The sequence below is a fragment of the Sciurus carolinensis genome, chromosome 14, assembly GCF_902686445.1.
Source record: "Sciurus carolinensis chromosome 14, mSciCar1.2, whole genome shotgun sequence".
Classification (NCBI taxonomy): domain Eukaryota; kingdom Metazoa; phylum Chordata; class Mammalia; order Rodentia; family Sciuridae; genus Sciurus; species Sciurus carolinensis.
The window spans coordinates 82,388,012-82,411,016 of record NC_062226.1 but is presented as its reverse complement, the minus strand read 5'-3'; the positions used below and the strand labels follow the sequence as shown (position 1 = coordinate 82,411,016).

At 40.5% G+C, this 23,005-nt stretch overlaps 1 protein-coding gene across 1 annotated transcript in view; it reads left to right on the top strand.

Annotated features, from left to right (window-relative positions):
- LOC124964163 (spermatogenesis-associated protein 31D1-like) overlaps positions 1–22,063 on the top strand; it is a 35,030-nt gene extending 12,967 nt beyond the window's left edge. Inside the window, 3 exon segments of the mRNA XM_047524032.1 lie at positions 14,382–14,525; positions 17,219–17,279; positions 17,545–22,063. Coding sequence (XP_047379988.1) covers positions 14,382–14,525; positions 17,219–17,279; positions 17,545–22,063 — 4,724 coding nt within the window.
- The last annotated feature ends 942 nt before the right edge of the window (positions 22,064–23,005 follow it).

Sequence of the window (23,005 nt, the reverse complement as noted above, 5' to 3'; positions counted from 1 at the left end):
ACCAGCAATGTATGAGTGTTCCTTTTTCACCACATCCTCGCCAACACCTATTGTTGCTTGTATTCTTGATAATCGCCATTCTAATTGGGGTGAGATGAAATCTTAGGGTAGTTTTGATTTGCATTTCCCTTATTACTAGGGATGTTGAACATTTTTTCATATATCTGTTGATTGCTTGTACATCTTCTTCTGTGAAGTGTCTGTTCATTTCCTTAGCCCATTTGTTGATTGGATTATTTGTATTCTTCGTGTAGAGTTTTTTGAGTTCTTTATAGATTCTGGAAATTAGCGCTCTATCTGAGGTATGGTTGGCAAAGATATTCTCCCACTCTGTAGGCTCTCTCTTCACATTTCTGATAGTTTCCTTTGCTGAGAGAAAGCTTTTTAGTTTGAATCTATCCCAGTTCTTGATTCTTGCTTTTATTTCTTGTGCTATGGGAGTCCTGTTAAGGAAGTCTGATCCTAAGCCAACAAGTTGAAGATTTGGACCTACTTTTTCTTCTATAAGATGCAGGGTCTCTGGTCTGATTCCGAGGTCCTTGATCCATTTTGAGTTGAGTTTTGTGTAGGGTGAGAGATAGGGGTTTAATTTCATTCTATTGCATATGGTTTTCCAGTTTTCCCAGCACCATTTGTTGAAGAGGCTATCTTTTCTCCATTGCATATTGTTGGAACCTTTGTCTAGTATGAGAAAATTGTATTTATTTGGGTTTGTATCCATGTCCTCTATTCTGTACCATTGATCTACCTGTCTATTTTGGTACCAATACCATGCCGTTTTTGTTACTATTGCTTTGTAGTAGAGTTGAAGATCTGGTATTGCAATACCCCCTGTTTCGCTCTTGCTACTGAGGATTGCTTTAGCTATTCTAGGTTTTTTATTCTTCCAGATGAATTTCATAATTGCTTGCTCTATTTCTGCAAGATACATCATTGGGATTTTAATTGGAATTGCATTGAATCTGTATAGCACTTTAGGTAGTATAGCCATTTTGACGATATTAATTCTGCCTATCCAGGAACATGGGAGATCTTTCCATCTTCTAAGGTTTTCTTTAATTTCTTTCTTTAGTGTTCTGTAGTTCTCATTGTAGAGGTCTTTCACCTCTTTTGTGAGATTGATTCCCAAATATTTTATTTTTTTCAATGCTATTGTGAATGGGGTAGTTTTCCTAATTTCTCTTTCTGAAGATTCATCACTTATGTATAAAAATGCATTGTATTTATGAGCATTGACCTTGTAACCTGCTACTTTACTGAATTCACTTATGAGTTCTAAAAGTTTTCTGGTGGAATTTCCACGTTCCTCTAAATATATAATCATGTCGTCAGCAAACAGGGATAGTTTGAGTCCTTCTTTTCCTATTCGTATCCCTTTAATTTCTTTCTTTTGTCTGATTGCTCTGGCTAGAGTCTCAAGGACGATGTTGAATAGAAGCGGTGAAAGAGGGCATCCCTGCCTTGTTCCAGTTTTTAGGGGGAACGCTTTCAGTTTTTCACCATTTAGAATGATATTAGCCATGGGCTTAGCGTAGATTGCCTTTATAATGTTTAGGAATGTTCCCCTACCCCAATATTTTCTAGTGTTTTGAGCATGAAGGGATGTTGTATTTTATCGAATGCTTTTTCTGCATCTATTGAAATAATCATGTGATTCTTAACTTTAAGTCTGTTGATATGGTGAATGACATTTATTGATTTCCGAATGTTGAACCAACCTTGCATCCCTGGGATAAAACCCACTTGATCGTGGTGCACTATCTTTTTAATATATATTTGTATGCGATTTGCTAAAATTTTGTTGAGAATTTTTGCATCGATGTTCATTAAGGATATTGGTCTGAAATTTTCTTTCCTCGATGTGTCTCTGTCTGGTTTAGGTATCACGGTGATATTGGCTTCATAGAACGAGTTTGGGAGGGTTCCCTCCTCTTCTATTTCATGGAATACTTTGAGGAGTATTGGAATGAGCTCTTCTTTAAAGTTTTTGTAGAACTCGGCTGAGAACCCATCTGGTCCTGGACTTTTCTTTGTTGGTAGGCTTTTGATGACCTCTTCTATTTCATTGCTTGAAATTGGTTTACTTAAGTTGTGTATGTCCTCCTCGTTCAGTTTAGGTAATTCATATGTCTCTAGAAATTTGTTGATGTCTTCGAGGCTTTCTGTTTTGTTGGAATATAGATTTTCAAAATAGCTTCTAATTATGTTTTGTATTTCAGTCGTGTCTGTTGTGATGTTTCCTTGTTCATTCCGAATTTTAGTAATTTGAGTTTTCTCCCTCTTTCTCTTTGTTAGTGTGGCTAAGGGTTTATCAATTTTATTTATTTTTTCAAAGAACCAACTATTTATTTTGTTAATTTTTCCAATTGTTTCTTTTGTTTCAATTTCATTGATTTCGGCTCTGATTTTAACTATTTCCTGTCTTCTACTACTTTTGGTATTGGTCTGCTCTTCTTTTTCTAGGGCTTTGAGCTGTAGTGTTAAGTCGTTTATTTGTTGATTTCTACTTCTTTTTTTGAATGCACCCCATGAAATAAATCTTCCTCTAAGTACTGCTTTCATAGTGTCCCAGAGATTTTGATATGTGTCTTTCTTCTCGTTTACTTCTAAGAATTTTTTTATTTCCCTCCTGATGTCTTCTGTTATCCATTCATCATATAATAGTGTATTATTTAGTCTCCAGGTATTGGAGAAGTTTCTGTTTTTTATTCTGTCATTTATTTCTAATTTCAATCCATTATGATCTGATAGAGTACAAGGTAGTATCTCTATCTTCTTGTATTTGCTAACAGTTGCTTTGTGGCATAAAATATGGTATATTTTAGAGAAGGATCCATGTGCTGCTGAGAAGAAAGTGTGTTCGTTCTTTGTTGGATGGTATATTCTATATATGTCCGTTAAGTCTAAATTGCTGATTGTGTTGTTGAGATCTATAGTTTCTTTATTCAATTTTTGTTTGTACGATCTATCCAGTGGTGAGAGAGGTGTGTTAAAATCGCCTAGTATTATTGTGTTGTGGTCTATTTGATTTCTGGAATTGAGAAGGATTTGTTTGACGTACGTGGATGAGCCATTGTTCGGGGCATAGATATTTATGATTGTTATGTCTTGCTGATTTATGCTTCCCTTAAGCAGCATGTAATGTCCTTCTTTATCCCTTCTGACTAGTTTTGGTTTGAAGTCCACATTATCTGAGATGAGGATGGAAACTCCAGCTTTTTTGCTGTGTTTGTGTGCATGGTATGTTTTTCCCCATCCTTTCACCTTTAGTCTATGGGTGTCTCTTTCTATGAGATGAGTCTCTTGCAGGCCGCATATTGTTGGATTTTTCTTTTTAATCCAATCTGCCAGTCTGTGTCTTTTAATTGATGAATTCAGGCCATTAACATTCAGGGTTATTATTGGGATATGATTTGTATTCCCAGTCAATTGACTCATATTTGTTTTTGACATGATTTGGTTTCTCCTTTATTTGGCTATTCCTTTAGGCTAGCGCCTCCTGTTGCTGATTTGCATCCTTGTTTTTCATCTCTTCCTCATGGAATATTTTGCTGAGAATGTTCTGTAATGCTGGCTTTCTTTTTGTAAATTCCTTTAGCTTTTGTTTATCATGGAAGGATCTTATTTCATCGTCAAATTTGAAGGTAAGTTTTGCTGGTATAAGATTCTTGGTTGGCATCCGTTTTCTTTCAGGGCTTGGTATATGTTGTTCCAGGCCCTTCTGGCTTTTAGGGTCTGGATTGAAAAATCTGCTGATATTCTTATTGGTTTCCCTCTGAATGTAATTTGATTCTTTTCTCTCGCGGCCTTTAATATTCTGTCTTTATTTTGTATGTTAGGTATTTTCATAATAATGTGCCTTGGTGTGGGTCTGTTGTAATTTTGTATATTTGGAGTTCTATAAGCCTCTTGTACCTGGTTTTCCATTTCATTCTTCAGATTTGGGAAATTTTCTGTTATTATTTCATTGAATAGATTGTTCATTCCTTTGGTTTGTTTCTCTAAGCCTTCCTCAATCCCAATAATTCTTAAATTTGGCCTTTTCATGATATCCCATAATTCTTGTAGATTCTGTTCATGATTTCTTACCATCTTTTCTGTTTGGCCAACTTTGCTCTCAAGATTAAATAATTTGTCTTCAATGTCTGAGGTTCTGTCTACCAGGTGTTCTATCCAATTAGTTATGCTTTCTATGGAGTTTTTAACTTGGTTTATTGTTTCCTTCATTTCAAGGATTTCAGTTTGGTTTTTTTTCAGTATCTCTAACTCTTTATTGAAATGATCTCTTGCTTCCCGTATTTGGTCTTTTAACTGTTGATTGGTGCGATCATTTAATGCCTGCATTTGCTCTTTCATCTCCTCCTTCAATGCCTGCATTTGCTCTTTCATCTCCTCATTAGCTTCCCTGATCGTTTTAATTACGTACATTCTGAACTCCCTTTCTGACATTTCTTCTGCTGTGCTGTCATTGGGTTTTATTGATGTAGTATCTAGGTTTTTTTGGGACATTTTCTTCCCTTGTTTTCTCATATTGGTCAGTTGTCAGTGGGACCCTGAGATATTGCAGTTTTCCGCTGTTGGCTTATAGTGTCCCGGTAGATTTCCAGTGTATCACCTCCCAGCCTTCAGTAGCCTGATGTCTTGGAGGAATCTGATAAAGCAGCTCATCCGAAGAAAACTGCCCCTAGCCCCCTACTGGTTCCATGGTTTGGAACTGGCTCTGTGCGGAAATGCTCTCACTGTGGGCCTGCACAGTGCAGCTGGCCGTGTGGGAGGAGCCCACTGCCGGAGTGTGGAAGGCTACCTTGGGAAGACTCTAGCTGCCCTGCCCAGCTCCAATAAGCCACCTCTATCTGGGCCTGCCACCCGGGCTGAGCTTTACCCAGTGGGCAGACTCACCCATGGCTCTATTTCAGTCTGAGTCTCTCAATGCCTCCCCTTCTTAACTCCTGGGTTCTGGAGCGACTGGGGGTGCAGTCTCCCTCTAGGCCGCCATCTTGGATCGCCCCGTGAAGAGAGCCTGCAGCCAGAGTGGGCAGAGCCGCCTGAAGAGGTCTCTGGCTGCCCTGCCCTAATCCCAGAGGCTGCTTGCGGATCGAGGCTCTCCGCTGGTTCGTTGCCGGAGTACGCTGTGCTGCAGTGGCTCCGGGACTCGGAGCTTGTTCTGGTCAGAAAGGCTCTCACTAGAGGGCCAGTTCCGTTCCGAGAACCTGGAGAAGCTGGCTGTGTGGGTGGGGCCCACCGCCGGAGTGCGCAGGGCTGCCTGTGGATGACTCTAGCTGCCCTGCCCGGCTCCAATAAGCCACCTCTATCTGGGCCTGCCACCCAGGCCGAGCTTTACCCAGTGGGCAGACTCACCCGTGGCTCTATTTCAGTCCGAGTCTCTCAATGACTCCCCTTCTTAACTCCTGGGTTCTGGAGCGACTGGGGGTGCAGTCTCCCTCTAGGCTGCCATCTTGGATCGCCCCGTGAAGAGAGCCTGCAGCTGGAGTGGGCAGAGCCGCCTGAAGAGGTCTCTGGCTGCCCTGCCCTGATCCCAGAGGCTGCTTGCGGATTGAGGCTCTCCGCTGGTTCGTTGCCGGAGTACGCTGCGCTGCAGTGGCTCCGGGACTCGGAGCTTGTTCTGGTCAGAAAGGCTCTCACTAGCGGGCCAGTTTGAGAACCTGGAGAAGCTGGCTGTGTGGGCAGGGCCCACCGCCGGAGTGCGCAGGGCTGCCTGTGGATGACTCTAGCTCGTGACCCAGTATTAATTAATGTATTGTGCTCTATTTGATTCTTGAAATTGAGAAGGATTTGTTTGATGTACATAGATGCTCCATTACTTGGGACAAAAATATGTATGATTGCTATGTCTTATTGATGTATAATTCCCTTAAGCAATATGAAATGATATTCTTTTCCCCTACTTTGGCTTGAAGTTCATTTTATCTGAGGATAGAAAACACCTTCTTATTTATGAGACCCATGGAAATGATTTTTTTTTTTTCACATTTTTTCACCTTCAGTCTGTGGATGTCTTTGCCTATGAGGTGAGTCTCTTGTGGACAGCATATTATTGGTACTTGGTATTTAATCCAATCCAGCAATATTTAATACAAAGAATAGAAGACAAAAAGTCCACACTTATTTCCAGGAACCACGTTGGAATGGCTAGGGCACTATTAGTTCCCACTCATAGACATTTACCCCCATAGCAATAACAGAGAATTAACATGAAGACTGTGGATACCATACCTACAAGGGTGTCTCAATCTTGATCACTCTAGAACACTTTGGCAAGAAAAGTGTGTGGCCCACCCATATTGTGGAAGAGAAACTCATCACAATAGATCGTTAAAACCCAACAGAGCAATTCAAGAAATGTGAAAAGAGCAAGGAAACATGATCCTTCCTAAAGTTCACAATTTTCCAGTACCTTACTCCAAAAATAAAAAAGTATATAAAATACCAAATAATATATTCAAAAGCTTGACTATAAAATGATCAATGAATTCTGAGAGAATACACAAAGACAAATAAATTAAGAGCTTATAAATGAGAAATTCATAAAGGAGATACATTTACTGAAAAAGAACAAAACAGAAATCTTGCCAATGAAATACACAATAAATCAAATCAAATGGTCAGTTGAAAGTCTCTCTAATACAGTAGACTATGCTGAACACAGAATTTCAGAGCTGGAAGATAAAATGACTGTCCCTGGACATTCGGACAGTATTAAAAAAAAAAAAAATCAGTAAGCGTGACCAGAATGTTCAAAACATTGGGACATAAAGTAACTGAATTTAAGAATCACTGGAATTGAAGAGGATTGCAATCTTAAGGCCAATGGAATGGATAATCTCTTCAGGGAAATGATAATAAATTTTTCTAAAGTTCAGAATGAGATGGTCATCCAGATAGAAGGGGCATTTAGAACCCCAAATAGACAAAAGCAAGGGGGAAAAAAAGAAAAGAAAAAGGAAGAAACCTGTCCACAATGCATTGAATTAAAATATCTTCGATACAAAGCAAGGATAAAATTTTAAATCCTTCAGGGAAAAAATGTCAGGTCACATTTAGAGGCAAGCTGATCAGTATTATTTCTGACTTGTTAACACAAACTCTAAAAACATGAAAAGGTTGAAATAATGTGTTTCAACCCCTTCAGAAAACTCACAATCAAGATTACAATATTCAGAAAAGCTATTCTTCAGAATCAAAGAGAAATAAAACTCTTCCAAGATAAGATAAAACAAAACGAATTCATGACTACTAAGCCAGCACTACAATAATACATAAATACTAAACACAGAAGAAATAATGTGTAAGCCCCAGAGCTTACAAAAACATAAATTTATCTCTTTTGAACAGCAAGTATGCAAATGAGGTATATGACCATTAATTTTTTTAAAGCTTGTAGTTTTTAGTTATACTTCACAGTAGAATGTATTTGGCATATTATACATGCATGGAAAACCTGTTATTTCTACTAAAATATTAGAAATAAATCAAAATGACAGGATTTAATAAAATATCCGTATAATAATATTGAATGTAAATGGTCTCACCTATCCAATTAAAAGACATAGACTGGCAGAATGAATTAAAAAACAAGATTCAAGCATATGTGGTTTAATTGTATGCAAGAGACTTGCCTTAAAGGCAAAGACAGTCACAGACTGAAAGTCAAAAGATGAAAGATATACCATACAAATGATTTCCCCCCAACCAAAAGCAGGTATAACTACTGTCATAGCTAAAAAAGTAGACTGCAAGCCAAAATTATTCAGAAGATACACAGAAATTCACTTCGTACTTGTAAAAACAACAATCCAACAAAATGATATAATGATAACAAATTCTTATGCCCCAAATATTGGTGTACCTAGTTGCATAAAACAGACATTACTCAAAGACTCACATAGATACCAGCACATTAATACTGGGTGATTTTAACACATCTCTTACAACAGTAGAGACGTCATCTAGACATTTATTTAGTAATGATGCTTTTGACATGAAAAATTTCATCAATCAAATGGAATTAACAAATATCTATAGGATAGTTCATTCAGTGACAACTGCTAATGGAACCCTCCCTGAATAGAACATATTTTAGATCACAATGCAACTCTTAGCATTGTGAGGGAGGGAGAGAGGGAGATGAGTAGGATTCCTTGCATGTTATAAAATCATATTGGAATGAAATTAGAAATGAACACTCAAAACTCTAAACCCTACAAAAACTATATAAACATGTGAAGATTGAATAAAACATTATTAAATGATGAATGAGTGATAGAAATCAGAGGAGAAATTAAGAAGTTCTTTGAACCAAATGTGTATAGTGATATAACATACAAGAATGTCTGGGACACTATGAAGGCAGTTCTAAGAGGAAAGTTAATAGCTATGAGTGCCTACAAAAGAAAATCAGAAAGATCCCAAATACACTACCTAAGATGTATCTCAAGTTACTTGAAAAAATTTTAAAAAGAACAATTGGGTGCAGTGGTGCATGCCTATAATTCCTGTGACTTAGGAGGCTAAGGCAGGAGGATCACAAGTTCAAAGCCAGCCTCAGCAACTTAGCAAGGTCCTAAATAACTTAGCGAGATCCTTTATCAAAATAAAAAAAAATAAAAGGGCTAGGGATATAGCTTGTGGCTGAGCACCCCTTGGTTCAAAAATGAACCAAGCAAACAAAAACATTTCCAAAACCAGTAGAAGGAAGTAAATAAGATCTCAGAGCTGAAATCAGTGAAATAGAGAATTTTTAAAAATGCAAAGGATCAATAAAATGAAGAATTGGTTCTTTGGAAAGATAAACACAGTTGATAAACCCTTAGTCAAACTAAGCAAAAGAAAAAAAAGAAGACTAATAAAACTAGAGACAAGTAAGAATTCACCACAGACATCACATTAGGATCATTAGGGTCTATTTTGAAAACTTATAATACACTTCACAGAAGAAGATGTACAAGTAATCAACAGATATATGAAAAAATGTTCAACATCCCTAGTAATAAGGGAAATGCAAATCAAAACTACCCTAAGATTTCATCTCACCCCAATTAGAATGGCGATTATCAAGAACACAAGCAACAATAGGTGTTGGCGAGGATGTGGTGAAAAAGGAACACTCATACATTGCTGGTGGGGTTGCAAATTAGTGCAGCCACTCTGGAAAGCAGTGTGGAGATTCCTCAGAAAGCTTGGAATGGAAACACCATTTGACCCAGCTATCCCACTCCTTAGCCTATACCCAAAGGACTTAAAATCAGCATACTACAGAGATACAGCCACATCAGTGTTCATTGCTGCTCAATTCACCATAGCCAGATTGTGGAACCAACCTAGATGCCCTTCAGTTGATGAATGGATAAAGAAACTGTGGCATATATATACAATGGAATATTACTCCGCAATGAAGAATGATAAAATTATGGCATTTGTAGGCAAATGGACGAAATTGGAGAATATCATGCTAAGTGAGATAAGCCAAAAACTAAAGGACGAATGATCTCGCTGATAAGCGGATGAGGACATATAACGGGGGGTGGGAGGGGTTAGCATTAGGTTTAGGGTTAGGTTTAGGGTTAGGGATAAGGAGAATGGTAAGAATGAAGGAAAGAAGGACTGTATAGAGGGAAAAGAGGGGTGGGAGGGGTGGGGGGGAAGGGAAAAAAAATAAACATCATTGCCCTATGTAAACGTATGATTACACAAATGGTATGCCTTGACTCTATGTACAAATAGAGAAACAACATGTATCCCATTTGTATACAATAAAAAAAAAACTTATAATAAATTGGAAAATTTGAAATAGACATTGCTATACATATATGATGTGCCCAAATTGAATCAAAAGGACCCAGAGAACCCAACTATACTAAAAACTAGCAAAGAGATAGAAGCAGTAATAAAAATCTTCCATTAAAGTGAAGTCCAGGACAGGTGGATACTCAATGGAATTGTACCAGATCCTTAAGGAAGAACTATTACCACTGCTCCTCAAATTATTCTAGGAAATGGAAAATGAGGAAACACTTTGGAATTTATTCTATGAAGCCAATATCACACTCATATGAAAAACTAAAAGGACAGAAGGAAAGAAAACTACACACCAAATATCCCTGATGAACTTAGATGCAAAATCCTAATAAAATATTAGCAAATAATATTCAACAACATATTCAAAAGATTATACATCATGACTAAGTTGGTTTTATACCAAGGTTGTAAGAAGGGTATAACATTTGTCAATCAATAAATGTAAGTCACCATATCAATAAAATTAAAGATTGAAACCACAATCTTTTTAATAGATGCAGAGAAAGCCTTTGACAAAATGCAGCACCCATTGATGATAAAAACACTGAAGAAACTAGGACAGATTTTACATCAACATTATAAAGGCTATTTATGACAAGTCTAAAACCAACATCACTGCAAATGGAGAAAAACAAACGATTTCCTTAAAATTTGGGACAAGACAAGGTTGACCCCTCTCACCACTCTGATTCAACATACTGCTAGGAATTATAGCCAGAGCAATTAGGAAAGAGAAGGAAATAAATGAGATAAAAATAAGAGAGGAAGAAGTAAAGTTAGCACCAATTGCCGATATGAACCTATACTTACAAGATCCATAAATCTCCACCACAGGAGTGCTAGAGTTAATAAACAAATTCAGCAAAGCAATAGGTTAAAAACCCAACATACAAAAGCCAATAATTTTCCTATACATCAATAATCTGCTGAGAAATCCCATCAAAAATTGGCAAAAACTCCCCAATAACCCTAGGAATAAATATAACCAAGGAGGTGAAAGACCTCTACAATGCCATAATTTTACTTTATGGCTGAGTAATATCCCATTGTGTACCTATACCACACATTCTTTATTCATTCATTTGTTGAAGGGTACCTAGGTTGGTTCTGCAAGCACAATATGAGTGTACCCTTTTCCACAAATCCTCGCCAACGTTTATTGTTAAAAAGGATATTTTACTCTGCTGGTTAGAATGCAAATTAGTACAACCACTATGAAGTTTCCTCAAAAGAATAGGCAGGGAACCACTATACAACCCAACTATACCACTCCTTGGTATATGAAATTTAAGGTGACAGCATAATTCACAATAGTCAAAAGTACGGAACCAGCCTAGGTGTACATCATGGATGAATGCATAAGCAATCTGTGTTGTACATACACAAAGGAGTTTTACTCAGCCATTAACAATGAAATTATGTCATTTGTGGGAAAATGGATGGAATGTGAGAAAATTGTGTTAACCAAAATAAGTCAAACTCAGAGTAGTATGTTTTCTCTCATATGTACAAACTACAGAGGAATCATGAATGATAGGAAGTTGATTTTCTAATAATAAAAGGATGCTTATATAGCACAGATATTCTCAGCTTTGTTCATGGCAAGAAATTCTTAGAAAAATATCAGAACTTATGTGTCCCACAAGGGTAATCACGTGATTCTGTTCAAGACTAGATTCTCCCCTAAGGTTCTGACATGCTAGGTGGCTCCCTGCCACCAAGAACCAAGGGGATGAATTCCTTAGCACACCATAACCTCTTCCTGGTTTTGGAAAGTCATATAACCATTAAGAAATTGATATGGAGGGCAAGGACTATTTGCATTTTAGGTAGCTACAAATTGTAGGATTGAAATAATGAAAACATGAAAAAGAGGAGATCATTGTTTACTGAATTTGAAAATACTGCACCAATTAGTCAGAGAGAGAGGGGTAAACTTAAGGATAGGGATGACCGCAAAGTTTAAGTTTCTTGGTACAAGCAAAAATTCCAAGCAGTTCATGTCAGACTTTATAGGCAGTCGAATTGGTGAGGTCCAAGTCAAGGGATCCAAACAGTACCAATGGGACACATGTACAATAACTTAGTTATAGATAAAAGAAACAGTAATGTTCCCTGAGGTAATGAAGCAAGATGTGAGGAAAGGGTGAAGTGGGAAATGGAACAACAGATCTGGTTACAGGGAAGAACTCGCTGTTGGGCCAGTGGGGGAGGTGCACACCCTATTCCCCTGCTCTCAGAACCCTTTCCCTTTGTGACTCTTCAATACTTAGTGATGCAGGCATGGAACTATAGCCAAGCCCAGGCTCCCTGTGAACTCATTTGCCTTTGGCAGCTGTGCGATTCAGACCATGAAGAATGTTCTCTTTTCTGAATAGCCATAGAGAACCATGGTTGATCTTGGTTCAATTTCTTGGGATATTGACCCCAAATATACATTTTTAAGCTTGCTCTTCCTCTACTTGTGCTTCCGGCTATTGAAATTTCTAATATGTCACAATAAAACCATCAAAAAGGTAAGGAAGCAGAGTGAACCCCAAGGAAGGTTCTTATATTTTAAAGTCAATGGAACTTTTATTTATATATATATGTGGTACTGAGAATCAAACCCAGTGCCAAAATAGGCAAGCCCTCTACCACTGAGCCACAACCCCAGTCAGAGATTCTTATTTTTGTCCAATGTGAAATATTCTGTGAAATGTCCATTGTGATTTGTCATTTCCTTCCTCACATTACTAAATGTTTGTGCAGCTCAGAAAGACATGGAAGTGGGAACACTAAGGACAAGATAGAATTTCACTCTTTAGAGAAAGAAGTCAGGCAGGGATTCAGATGGGATGAAGGTTTCCATCTGAAGCTCACAGATTATCTTTTGAGGTGTGGTGGAGCTTTCCAGGAGAAAGTTCCAAGCATAGTGATTCTGAAGATCTTGATGGGATTGGATAGAGTTTGGTTTCTCTGAAAGAGATGTCTGTTCTAACAACAGATGCTGAGTCTCATTCCCATGTCAGGTGTCCTTCATCAAGCCTTCCTATTGGCATGATCGGGACAGTAGTGCTGACCTCTAGGACTTCTGAGCAGAGCCTGCAACCTAAGCTCTGTCCTAAGGACACAGGGGACCCTTGGAGGGCACTCAAATTGTATGTCCTCCTTGAGAAAGGATTTCTAAGAACATCAAATGTGGATCCCACTGACAAAATCCTCCTTTGTAACTGTCAAAGAGGGGAAAATTTAAAATATTACAATGTATTTCAAAATTAATAAAAGGAAGAAATACATTTCTACTGACTAACAAATGAAGGGTTGGTCACCATCTTTCCCCACCCTCACAACCCTTTCCCTTTGTGACTGTCCAATCCTTAGTGATGCAGGCCTGGAAGTATAGTCAAGCCCAGGCCCCCAGAGCACTCATTTGCTTTTGCAAACTGTGTGATTCAACCATGAAGAACGTTCTCTTCTCTGAATAGCCACAGAGAACCATGTTTGATCTTGGTTCCATTTCTTGGGGTACTGACCCCAAATGTATATTTTTAACCTTGCTCTGCCTCTACTTGTGCTTCCGGTTATTGAAATTTCTAACAAGCCAGAATGAAACCATTCGAAAGATAAGGAAGCAGAGTGAACCACCAAGGGAAGATCTTATATTTTTGTGTCAATGGACCTTTTATCTCTATATATATGTCGTGCTGAGAATCAAACCCAATCCCAGGCTAGGCCAGCGCTCTGCCAATGAGCCACAACCTCAGCCAGAGATTCATATTTTTGTCCAATGTGAAATGTTTTGTGAAATGTCCATTGTGATTTGTCATTTCCTTTCTCACATTACTAAATATATGTGCCCAGCTCAGAAAGACAAGAAAGGTGGGAAGTCTAAGGACAAGATACAAAGTCACTCTTTAGAAAAAGAAGTCAGGCAGGGGTTGAGAGGGGAGGAACATTTCCATTTGAAGCTGACAGATTATCTTTTGGGAGTGGTGGAGCTTTCCAGGAGAAAGTCCTAAGCATAGTGTTTCTGAAGATCTTGATGGGATTGGATAGAGTTTGGTTTCTCTGGAAGAGATGTCTGTTCTAACATCAGATGCTGAGTCTCATTCCCATGTCAGGTGTCCTTCATCAAGCCTTCCTATTGCACTGCTCAGGACAGCAGTGTTGACGTCTAGGGATTCTGAGCAGAGCCTGCAATATAAGCTCTGTCCTCAGGACACAGGGGGGACCCTGGGAAGGCACTCAAATTCTATGGCCTCCTTGAGCATAGGATTTCTAAGAAAGTAAAATGTTGAACCCACCAAAAAAATCCTCCTTTATTATTGTGAAATGAAGAAAAATTAAAAATATTTCATTGCCTTTCAAAATTAATGAAAGGAAGAAATACATTTCTATTGACTAACAAATGAAAGGTTGGTCAGCCTCCGCCTCTGTTCTCAGAATCTTTTCCCTTTGTGACTCTTCAATGCTTAGTGATGTAGGCCTGGAACTATAGACAAGTCCAGGCCCCTGTGAACTCATTTGCTTTTGGCACCTGTGCTCAGACCATGAAGAATGTTCTCTTTTCTGAATAACCATAGAAACCATGGTTGATCTTGGTTCAATTTCTTGGGGTATTGACCCCAAATGTACATTTTTAACCTTGCTCTTCCTCTACTTGTGCTTCCGGTTATTGAAATTTCTAACACGCAAGAATGAAACCATCCAAAAGGTAAGGAAGCAGAGTGAACCACCAAGGGATGTTCTTATATTTCTTTGTCACTGGACCTTTTATCTATATATATGTGGTGCTGAGAATCGAACCCATTCCCAGGCTAGGCAAGCCCTCTGCCACTGAGCCGCAACCTCAGCAAGAGATTCATATTTTTGTCCAATATGAAATGTTTTGTGAAATGACCATTGTGATTTGTCACTTCCTTTAGTAATATTTGGGCAGCTAAGAAAGACATGGAATTTGGGAAGTCTAAGGACAAGGTACAACTTCATTCTTCAGAGAAAGAAGTCAGGCAGGGGTTCAGAGGGGACAAATATTTCCATCTGAAGCTCACAGACTAACTTTTGGGGTGTGGTGGTGCTTTCCAGGAGAAAGTTCCAAGCATAGTGTTTCTGAAGATCTTGATGGGTTTGGACAGAGAGTTTGGCTTCTCTGAAAGAGATGTCTGTTCTAACATCAGAACCTGAGTCTCATTCCCATGACAGGTGTCCTTCATCAAGCCTTCCTATTGGCGTGATCGGGACAGTAGTGCTGACCTCTAGGACTTCTGAGCAGAGCCTGCAACCTAAGCTCTGTCCTCAGGACACAGGGGACCCTGGAAGGGCACTCAAATTCTATATCCTCATTGAGCAGATGATTTCTAAGAACATCAAATGTGGATCCCACTGCCATCACCCTCCTTTCTAATTATCAAAGAAGGGCTGGGGAGATAGCTCAGCTGGTAGAGTGGTTGCCTTGCAAGCACAAGGTCCTGAGTTTGATCCCCAGTACCGCAAAAAAAAATAATAATAATAATGATAATAATTGTAAAAGAAGGGAAAATTAAAAATATTTCATTGCCTTTCAAAATTAATAAAAGGAAGAAATACATTTCTACTGACTAACAAATGAAGGGTTGGTCACCATCTTTCCCCACCCTCAGAACCCTTTCATTTTGTGACTCTCCAATTCTTAGTGATGCAGGCCTGGAACTATAGACAAGCCCACGCCCCCTGAGAACTCATTTGCCTTTGGAAGCCGGGCGATTCAGACCATTTAGTATGTTCTCTTCTCTGAATAGCCATAGAGAACCATACTTGATCTTGGTTCAATTTCTTGGGGTATTGACCCCAAATGTACATTTTTTACCTTGCCCTTCATCTACTTGTGCTTCCGGCTGTTGAAATTTCTAACACGACAGAATGCAACCATTCGAAAGGGAAGGAAGCAGAGTGAACCACCAAGGGAGATTCTTATATTTTTTTGTCAATTTACCTTTTATCTATATATATGTGGTGCTGAGACTCGAACCCAGTCCCAGGCTAGGCAAGCGCTCTGCCACTGAGCCACAACCCCAGGGAGAGATTCTTATTTTTGTCCAATGTGAAATGTTTTATGAAATGTATATTGTGATTTGTCATTTCCTTTCTCCCATTACTAAATATTTGTGAAGCTCGGAAAGACATGGAGGGTGGGAACTCTAAGGACAAGATACAACTTCACTTTTTAAAGAAAAGAGTCAGACAGGGGTTCAGAGGGGAAGAAAATTGCCATCTGAAGCTCACAGATTATCTTTTGGGAGTGGTGGAGCTTTCCAGGAGAAAGTTCCAAGCATAGTGATTCTGAAGATCTTGATATGTTTGGATAGAAAGTTTGGTTTCTCTGGAAGAGATGTCTGTTCTAACATCAGACCCTCAGTCTCATTCCCATGTCAGGTGTCCTTCAGCAAGCGTTCCTATTGGACTGCTCAGGACAGCAGTGCTGACCTATAGGACTTCTGAGCAGAGCCTACAACCTAAGCTCTGTCCTCAGGACACAGGGGACCCTGGGAGGGCACTCAAATTCTATGGCCTCCTTGAGCAGAGGATTCCTAAGAACATCAAATGTGGATCCCACCGACAAAATCCTCCTTTATAAGTGTCAAAGAAAGAAAATTAAAAATATTTGATTGCCTATCAATATTAATAAAAGGAGGAAATACATTTCTACTAACTAAAAAAATGAAGAGCTCTGAGATTCTGGCATAATGAATGTCTAAGCTTGCTAATGAAAGGATCAAAAGAAAGCAGCCCCAGCCCCTCATTCTTTCCTTTTTGTTTTCAGCGTCAGGGCACACGCTTCAGGAAAAGTGATGCATTTAAAGGTAAGGTCTGTCTGTCTGACCTGAGCTCTACAAGGGTGAGCCTTCCTATCTCTTTCAGCTCCATGTTCTTGGAGTGTGCCATGTTGTACGCACAGTCTCTCAGGAAACAGAGTCTCGGAGAAGAGGTTCAAGAGAAATCAGTCAGTTCTAAGACATTCCTCAGAGTCTCTGCCTTGCCCTCCTGTATCATTTCCATTCTCGTATTACTAAAATGTTTGGCCATTACTGGTTACTGCCTAGTAGGTAGACATGTGAGATATCCAAGGACACTTGGTTGTTCTGGAGTCAGAATTTCCGTGTGCCTCCATGGTATAAACTATAATTCCTCATTGCTCAGATTCATCTCTGACATAGCTACTGACTCCTGTTGCTTCAGGTGGTCATTTTGAGTATCCTGGGATGACGTATATGAAAGTACTTTATAAATAAAACCAGATATACATGCAAATCTTCTTAGTATCATCCCTGACAACATGACCTAGTCTGCAGATTCTTAATATCTTCTTTCTCATAAAGGGACTCTTGAATCATACCTGTGTTTCTACCTTCACTACATATAACCCACTGTCCTGGTTTTCCAGGGCGGAGAACTTGCCGGAGAGAAGCAGAGGAGGGGAGGAAGCTGCTTTCTATTCTGAAAAGGTAATCATTTCCCTTCTTTACTGGGTCCTGTTCTCACATGTTATATACATTCCCCAGGGATTCATTGCAACATGCCCTGATCACAGGAGGGATAGCCACAGTAATTGGTATGTGAATGAAGGCCTTGGGAGGGGGGAATGTGTTGTGAGGTCATGGATGTGGGGATTGTAAAGCAGGTAGCAGGCTTCACCACCACCGAGAGTACTGCAGACCCTCCTTTCCTTTGTACTGGTCTGGTTACAGCTTTGTACTTTGTCTCTTGCAGCCCCTCGGGCCAGAGTAGTGATATCATCCACTTCCGGCAACTCTTATGTCCAGACCCCCTCTGTGGAGTGTGTAATAGAACATCTGCTAAGGTCAGTCAACTGATCTGTAAGGCATCCTTGGAAGATCTTGCTAATTCTGTGTCCCATGTGCCTTCCATAACGTCTGCAAAAGAGTCATCAGTTTTTCTGTCTGCAGCTGTCTCAGCCATTCCTTCAGGAGCTTCAATATCAGCCCCTTTGTCTGAGCCCACTCCACCTCCTTCCTCTGAAGTCTCATCTGACCAAGCCACCTCTTTAACTGAACAAGTTTTGCCCTCATCACTCTCTGGTGACTCTCTGCCACCAGAGTCTGTTCCTCCCTTGACTACAGAGCTTCCAGTGGATCATATCCCAACTCAACCACCTATGCCAATCCCTCCTCCCTTGAGTACAGACCTTCCAGTGGATCATATCCCAACTCAACCACCTATGCCAATCCCTGCTCCCTTGAGTACAGACCTTCCAGTGGATCATTTCCCAACTCAACCACCTATGCCAATCCCTCCTCCCTTGAGTACAGACCTTCCAGTGGATCATTTCCCAACTCAACCACCTATGCCAATCCCTCCTTCCTTGAGTTCAGAACATCCAGTGGATCATTTCCCACCACAACCACCTGTTCCAATCCCTCCTTCCTTGAGTTCAGAACATCTAGTAGATCATTTCCCACCTCAACCACCTGTTCCAATCCCTCCCCCGTTACATGACAGTCAAGAAATACAATCTGATCTCCAACCTGAAACCACCCTGTCTCTGGCGGATAGACCAGATGGGTTGTCCACTGATGTCCCAATGACCAGAAGCACTGACAGTGCAAGTCTTGAAAAACAGTCCCATGCTGAGAACTTGTCTCCTTCTAAATTGGAGCACACTGATGATCATGAAAACCTCATTGACTTCCATTCTTCTGAGCCCTCTTTGGAAAGTGATACTAAAACCAACCTTGTAGAATCTGGAAACATCTCCTTTCTCAGCCCAGATGTCTTGGCACTCCTGGAGAGACAAATAAAAAAGAAGGGTGATTTCCTGATGCAGAAGGAAAAGAAAAAGAAAAAATCTTTTCCAAAAGAACTTAAGCCAGACTACAAACTCCATTCTTCAGAGAAAATGTTAAAGTCAGTTGCTGATCAACAGGACTCACCTGTCTCTCTCCCTTTACAGAGCAGCAAAGACAAATCAGAGGAATTGCAGGGACAACACCAGATCCCATATCCTAAGTCCTCTGAGGGTCATTTACAGCAAAAATATACCCAATTCTTTTGGGGACTCCCATCTCTGCACAGTGAGTCCTTGAATCCTAAGGTATTTGTTTCAGGTGACTCTTCAACCTATGTCTACTTCAATAAAATGTCCAATTCCACCACAGTGGATGAATCTCCAGTTCTACCCCATTCCCCACCTCTGTCCTTGCCTGAGATCCAATCTCAACCCTTGACCCAAACCCCATCCCAGTCTCAACATACTCCTCCTCCTCTCCCGTCCCAAGACCAGCTGCAGTCCTCAGCCCCTATCTTGTCACCACTCCCATCATCCCAGGTTCAAAGCTGTGGAGTGTGTTTTCATAGATTCCAGGATGAGGCACAGTCTCTCCTGCCATCTGAAATTCACGACTTGGAATATAACGTGTTACAGAAAGAACAGGAAAATTTGTGGGGTCTACCCTCTGTGGTCCAAAAATCCAAGGAACAGTTTTGTCCTCCAGCTCCCAATCTTTCATTGGATAGGCAGTCCTCCAAGGTTTATGTTTCACCATCCATCCTTCTGGGAGATTTTCCACTCAAAAAAGAGCTTCGGAAGAAACTAGAGCACCACCTTCGAAAGAGACTTATTCAACACCGGTGGGGTCTGCCCCGCAGAGTCCATGAGTCTCTGTCAAGTATGAATCCTCAAACAGCAGAAGTTCCTGAGATAGCTGAGTCTAAGAGCAGTTATGGACTTTCATGGATCTCTTTGTTTAAGGGTCAAAGTAGCAAAGATCTTAAATTGAGCCAATCCAGATGTTCCCATGAAAGAAACTCAGAACTGCTTCCTCTAGAGGAGAGAGTGAAGAAAGTAAAGAGTCCAGAGATTGGCACAAAAGATTATCCACTGAGTGACCCAAAGGGGGCTCCAGATAATAGTCTGTACTCTGACTTTAAGACAGACCTGAAAAATCAATTGAATAGTCTTTTAGGAAAAAAATCAAGAACTTCAAGGGATAACTCAATTCACAAACAACTGACAGAAGCTCTGGAAGTACATTTGAGCAAGAAATTTGAGGAAATCAATGAGAGTCAGATGCCTGGCTCTGTGCATAGATCATGGCATTCTATGGAGCAATTATTGAGTTGCTCCAAGAAATCCCCCAGCCAAATGAAACACAGTGATTTGGCACCACTGGTGGGTGAAGACAACTTCCTCAATACCTCCCAAGATATTTCCTTCCTTGGTTCCAAAAAACAAAAGAAGTTGGAAGACCATATTAAACTGTTTCATGAGAGGATGAAATGTGGGCTTCCCCACAAGGTCCAGGAATCCATAGATATCTTCAACATGAAAGGGACCCCATCCTGGTCCTCTTTTCATTCTGAAGTTCCCCCCTCAGCCAGTCTTATTTCTGGTAAGGATTCTAATATTGGAGTCTCCAAGCCCCTTAAAGGAGGCCTTAACACTTTTCATGGAGACAAGAAGGGAACAACAATTTCAGCTCCCACCGTAGATCGTCCTCGTCCTGCCACTTCAACTGTGAGCAAGGAAAGTAAGAAGACACTAAGATATTCTCTCTCTTGTACCTCTCATGAGCTTACAGAGAACATCAAGGCAACTGAGAGTGACAGACAGACTTTGTTACCCCGCATACGCAGTGACATAAATGAAGAGAGTCAGAAGCAGAGTGTAATAGCCAATAAATGCAGCTCAAAGCTGCCCACAAGGCAGGCTGGGGCTAGACCCAAGTCATGGAATAAGGGAATGAGTCCCAACAATAGCACAGAAAAGCCCCAGAGAAAAATGATTAAGAATTTAGAATATTTTCCCACGTTTAACAAGTCCAGGGAGATATTCAAGGCAAAAGAACTCTGTGTTGTTCGATCACAATCTACTAACAGCCTGATGACCATAGAGGCAGAAAGCTTCTCAGTGATAGATGTGAATATGAGTAAAGTTGAACCAACCCTGAGCACTGAAAGGCCCCCAGAAGGAATATCAGCTCCCAAAGAATCTGAATCATCAGATCTTAAAAATCAGTTGCTTAATGAGTTGAAGTTTAAAATGGAGAGCAGGGAGCATGGTCTGGCTTCAGGCTTTACCCCTGACTTGTCTCTTGCTTCTGATAACTTGACTTCGAAGACATTACTAACTCATTTCCAGAGTGCTTCTAGTGGTGACAAGGCAGCTTCCCAGGTGCTACAAGCCCATTTTGAGAACAGAGGGATCAGTATAGAGCAGGGACAAAAACCCTGGATCCCTACACATGTTTTATGCAAGTGTCAGGACAAGAATTTAGCACTAGCATCAAAGAGAGAGTGCCCGCTGGCACCCAAAACAGGTGAGTTTGGTGGAGGGGATGCAGGGTTGGGGACACGCCAACCTAGAAGGAGGCCCCACCACACTCAAGACACAACATTAAAGGAGGTACTTGGGAGCAAGTCCTCCCAAGCCCTATCACTGAAGGGACAACCTCCTCCTGAAAACATCAGAAATCAGATTAAACACTTTTTTCAATGGTTTTGCCCTAGTACAAAACCCAAAGGGCAAGAAGGTTTCCTGAAAAAGGGCAGCTCTTCATCATCCGTGAAAGGCCAAAACCTGATTAAGAGGAGAGCTGCCTTCACTGGGAATACTGAAGCTCAGAAAATCATGACGGACATTGGGAAGGTCTTAGAGGAGAAACTAGTGGGGAGGCATGGAGTAGAGAAAAAGCCTCTTTCCACCCTGAGGATGTCTGGGAAAATTCAGCACAAGGCAGGACCACAGGTTCAGGCAGAGCCTGTGCAGAAACATGCCTTCAACCTCAAGACTCCTTGTTCTAAGGTGCCAAGTGCCAAGTCTTGCAGCCAAGAAGTTGGCCTCATTGGTCAGAGGTATCCTACAAGGAACAGATGGGTCATGGACAGGGGCAGACAACCCCAGAAAAGTGTGACAGTACAGGATAAGCTATCATGTCAGAGGCATTACCCACCCATGCCTTACAAGGAGCCCATGCTCCACCCAAATACTACCTACAGATGTCAAGTTGGTCAGGTGCCTCCAGCTACCCCTACTTTTGCTAAAGGCACTGTGTTGGGAAATTTGTCCCTATTGTTTAAACAGAAAATGCTTCTCCGGAATGTCTAGAAAGAAAATTTTCTTCCCCCCCAAATAATATATTCCTTGTTGAAAATATTGATTTTCCCCAATAAATTTTCTACTAAGATGTTCTCTTTTCTGTGTACTGTGTTGGAGGTTTGGGTTTTGCGTAAACCATATCTTATGCTTAGGAAGGGGAGAACCTCTTACTGATTGCCTCCCTGGACTTCTAAAAGGTGACCAGTGTGTTCGCAAAACCTTTGCTCTCACTGCTTCCTACCCCTTAACTTAGCCTTAATGACATTATATGATAGCCTACATCTTCCCCCTGCAGTGAGAAAGATAGGCCTTCCATACCTAAAGAGATTCAAGGGTACGAAGAATTTTGAGAATGGAGTGGCTTAGTCATTTTTTACAAACAGACGTCAGTGACCAGAGGATCATACGGAATGGAGAAACTTGCTTGAGAATGTTTGGGGGTATTGCTGCAGTGGATTCTGGGTGATGGTGGTAGGGTCTAGGAGCAGGGTAGGTGCTGCCTAAGAAGCTCTTATAAGGGACTTGTTAATGGTTAAAAGAAACATACTTTGAACTTGCCATTGGTGTTCCTTACTGAGAAATCTTAAGGGAACAGTTTCCCCTCCCTGGTTACTTTTTCATGCTGCCTGGACTTGGTATTTTTGCAAAGCAAAAGGTAAGCCCAGATATTGGTGTAGGTAAGCCAGATGTTGGTGTTAGGAATTTGAAACAGGAACTACCTTACTCACAGGGTAAGATAAAGCTGAGATGAAGTCAAAGATACTTTAGAGAGAGAAAGTAATGAAAATCATGAAGAGGGGAAAGAATGACTTTGCTCGTGGAAAAAAAGGGGTTCATCACACCCACATTGTGAACAACTAACTTTCCCAGTGTGATCCTGTCAGCACTTCCCTTTACCAATGTCATACTGGCAGAAGTGTACACGGGGTATTCTTTGAGTACTAAGCATCTGCATGGCTGATTGCCAAGCATGGCTGATTGCCAAGCATGGCATACCTCTTTTCCAGGGCAACAGGGGTAGAACCTTGATGTCAACATGCAAGATCTTGCCCTTAGTAGGTACAGTTCACTTTTCAGAATGGAAATGCCATCTTTGACTTTCATGGGCTGCTTGGA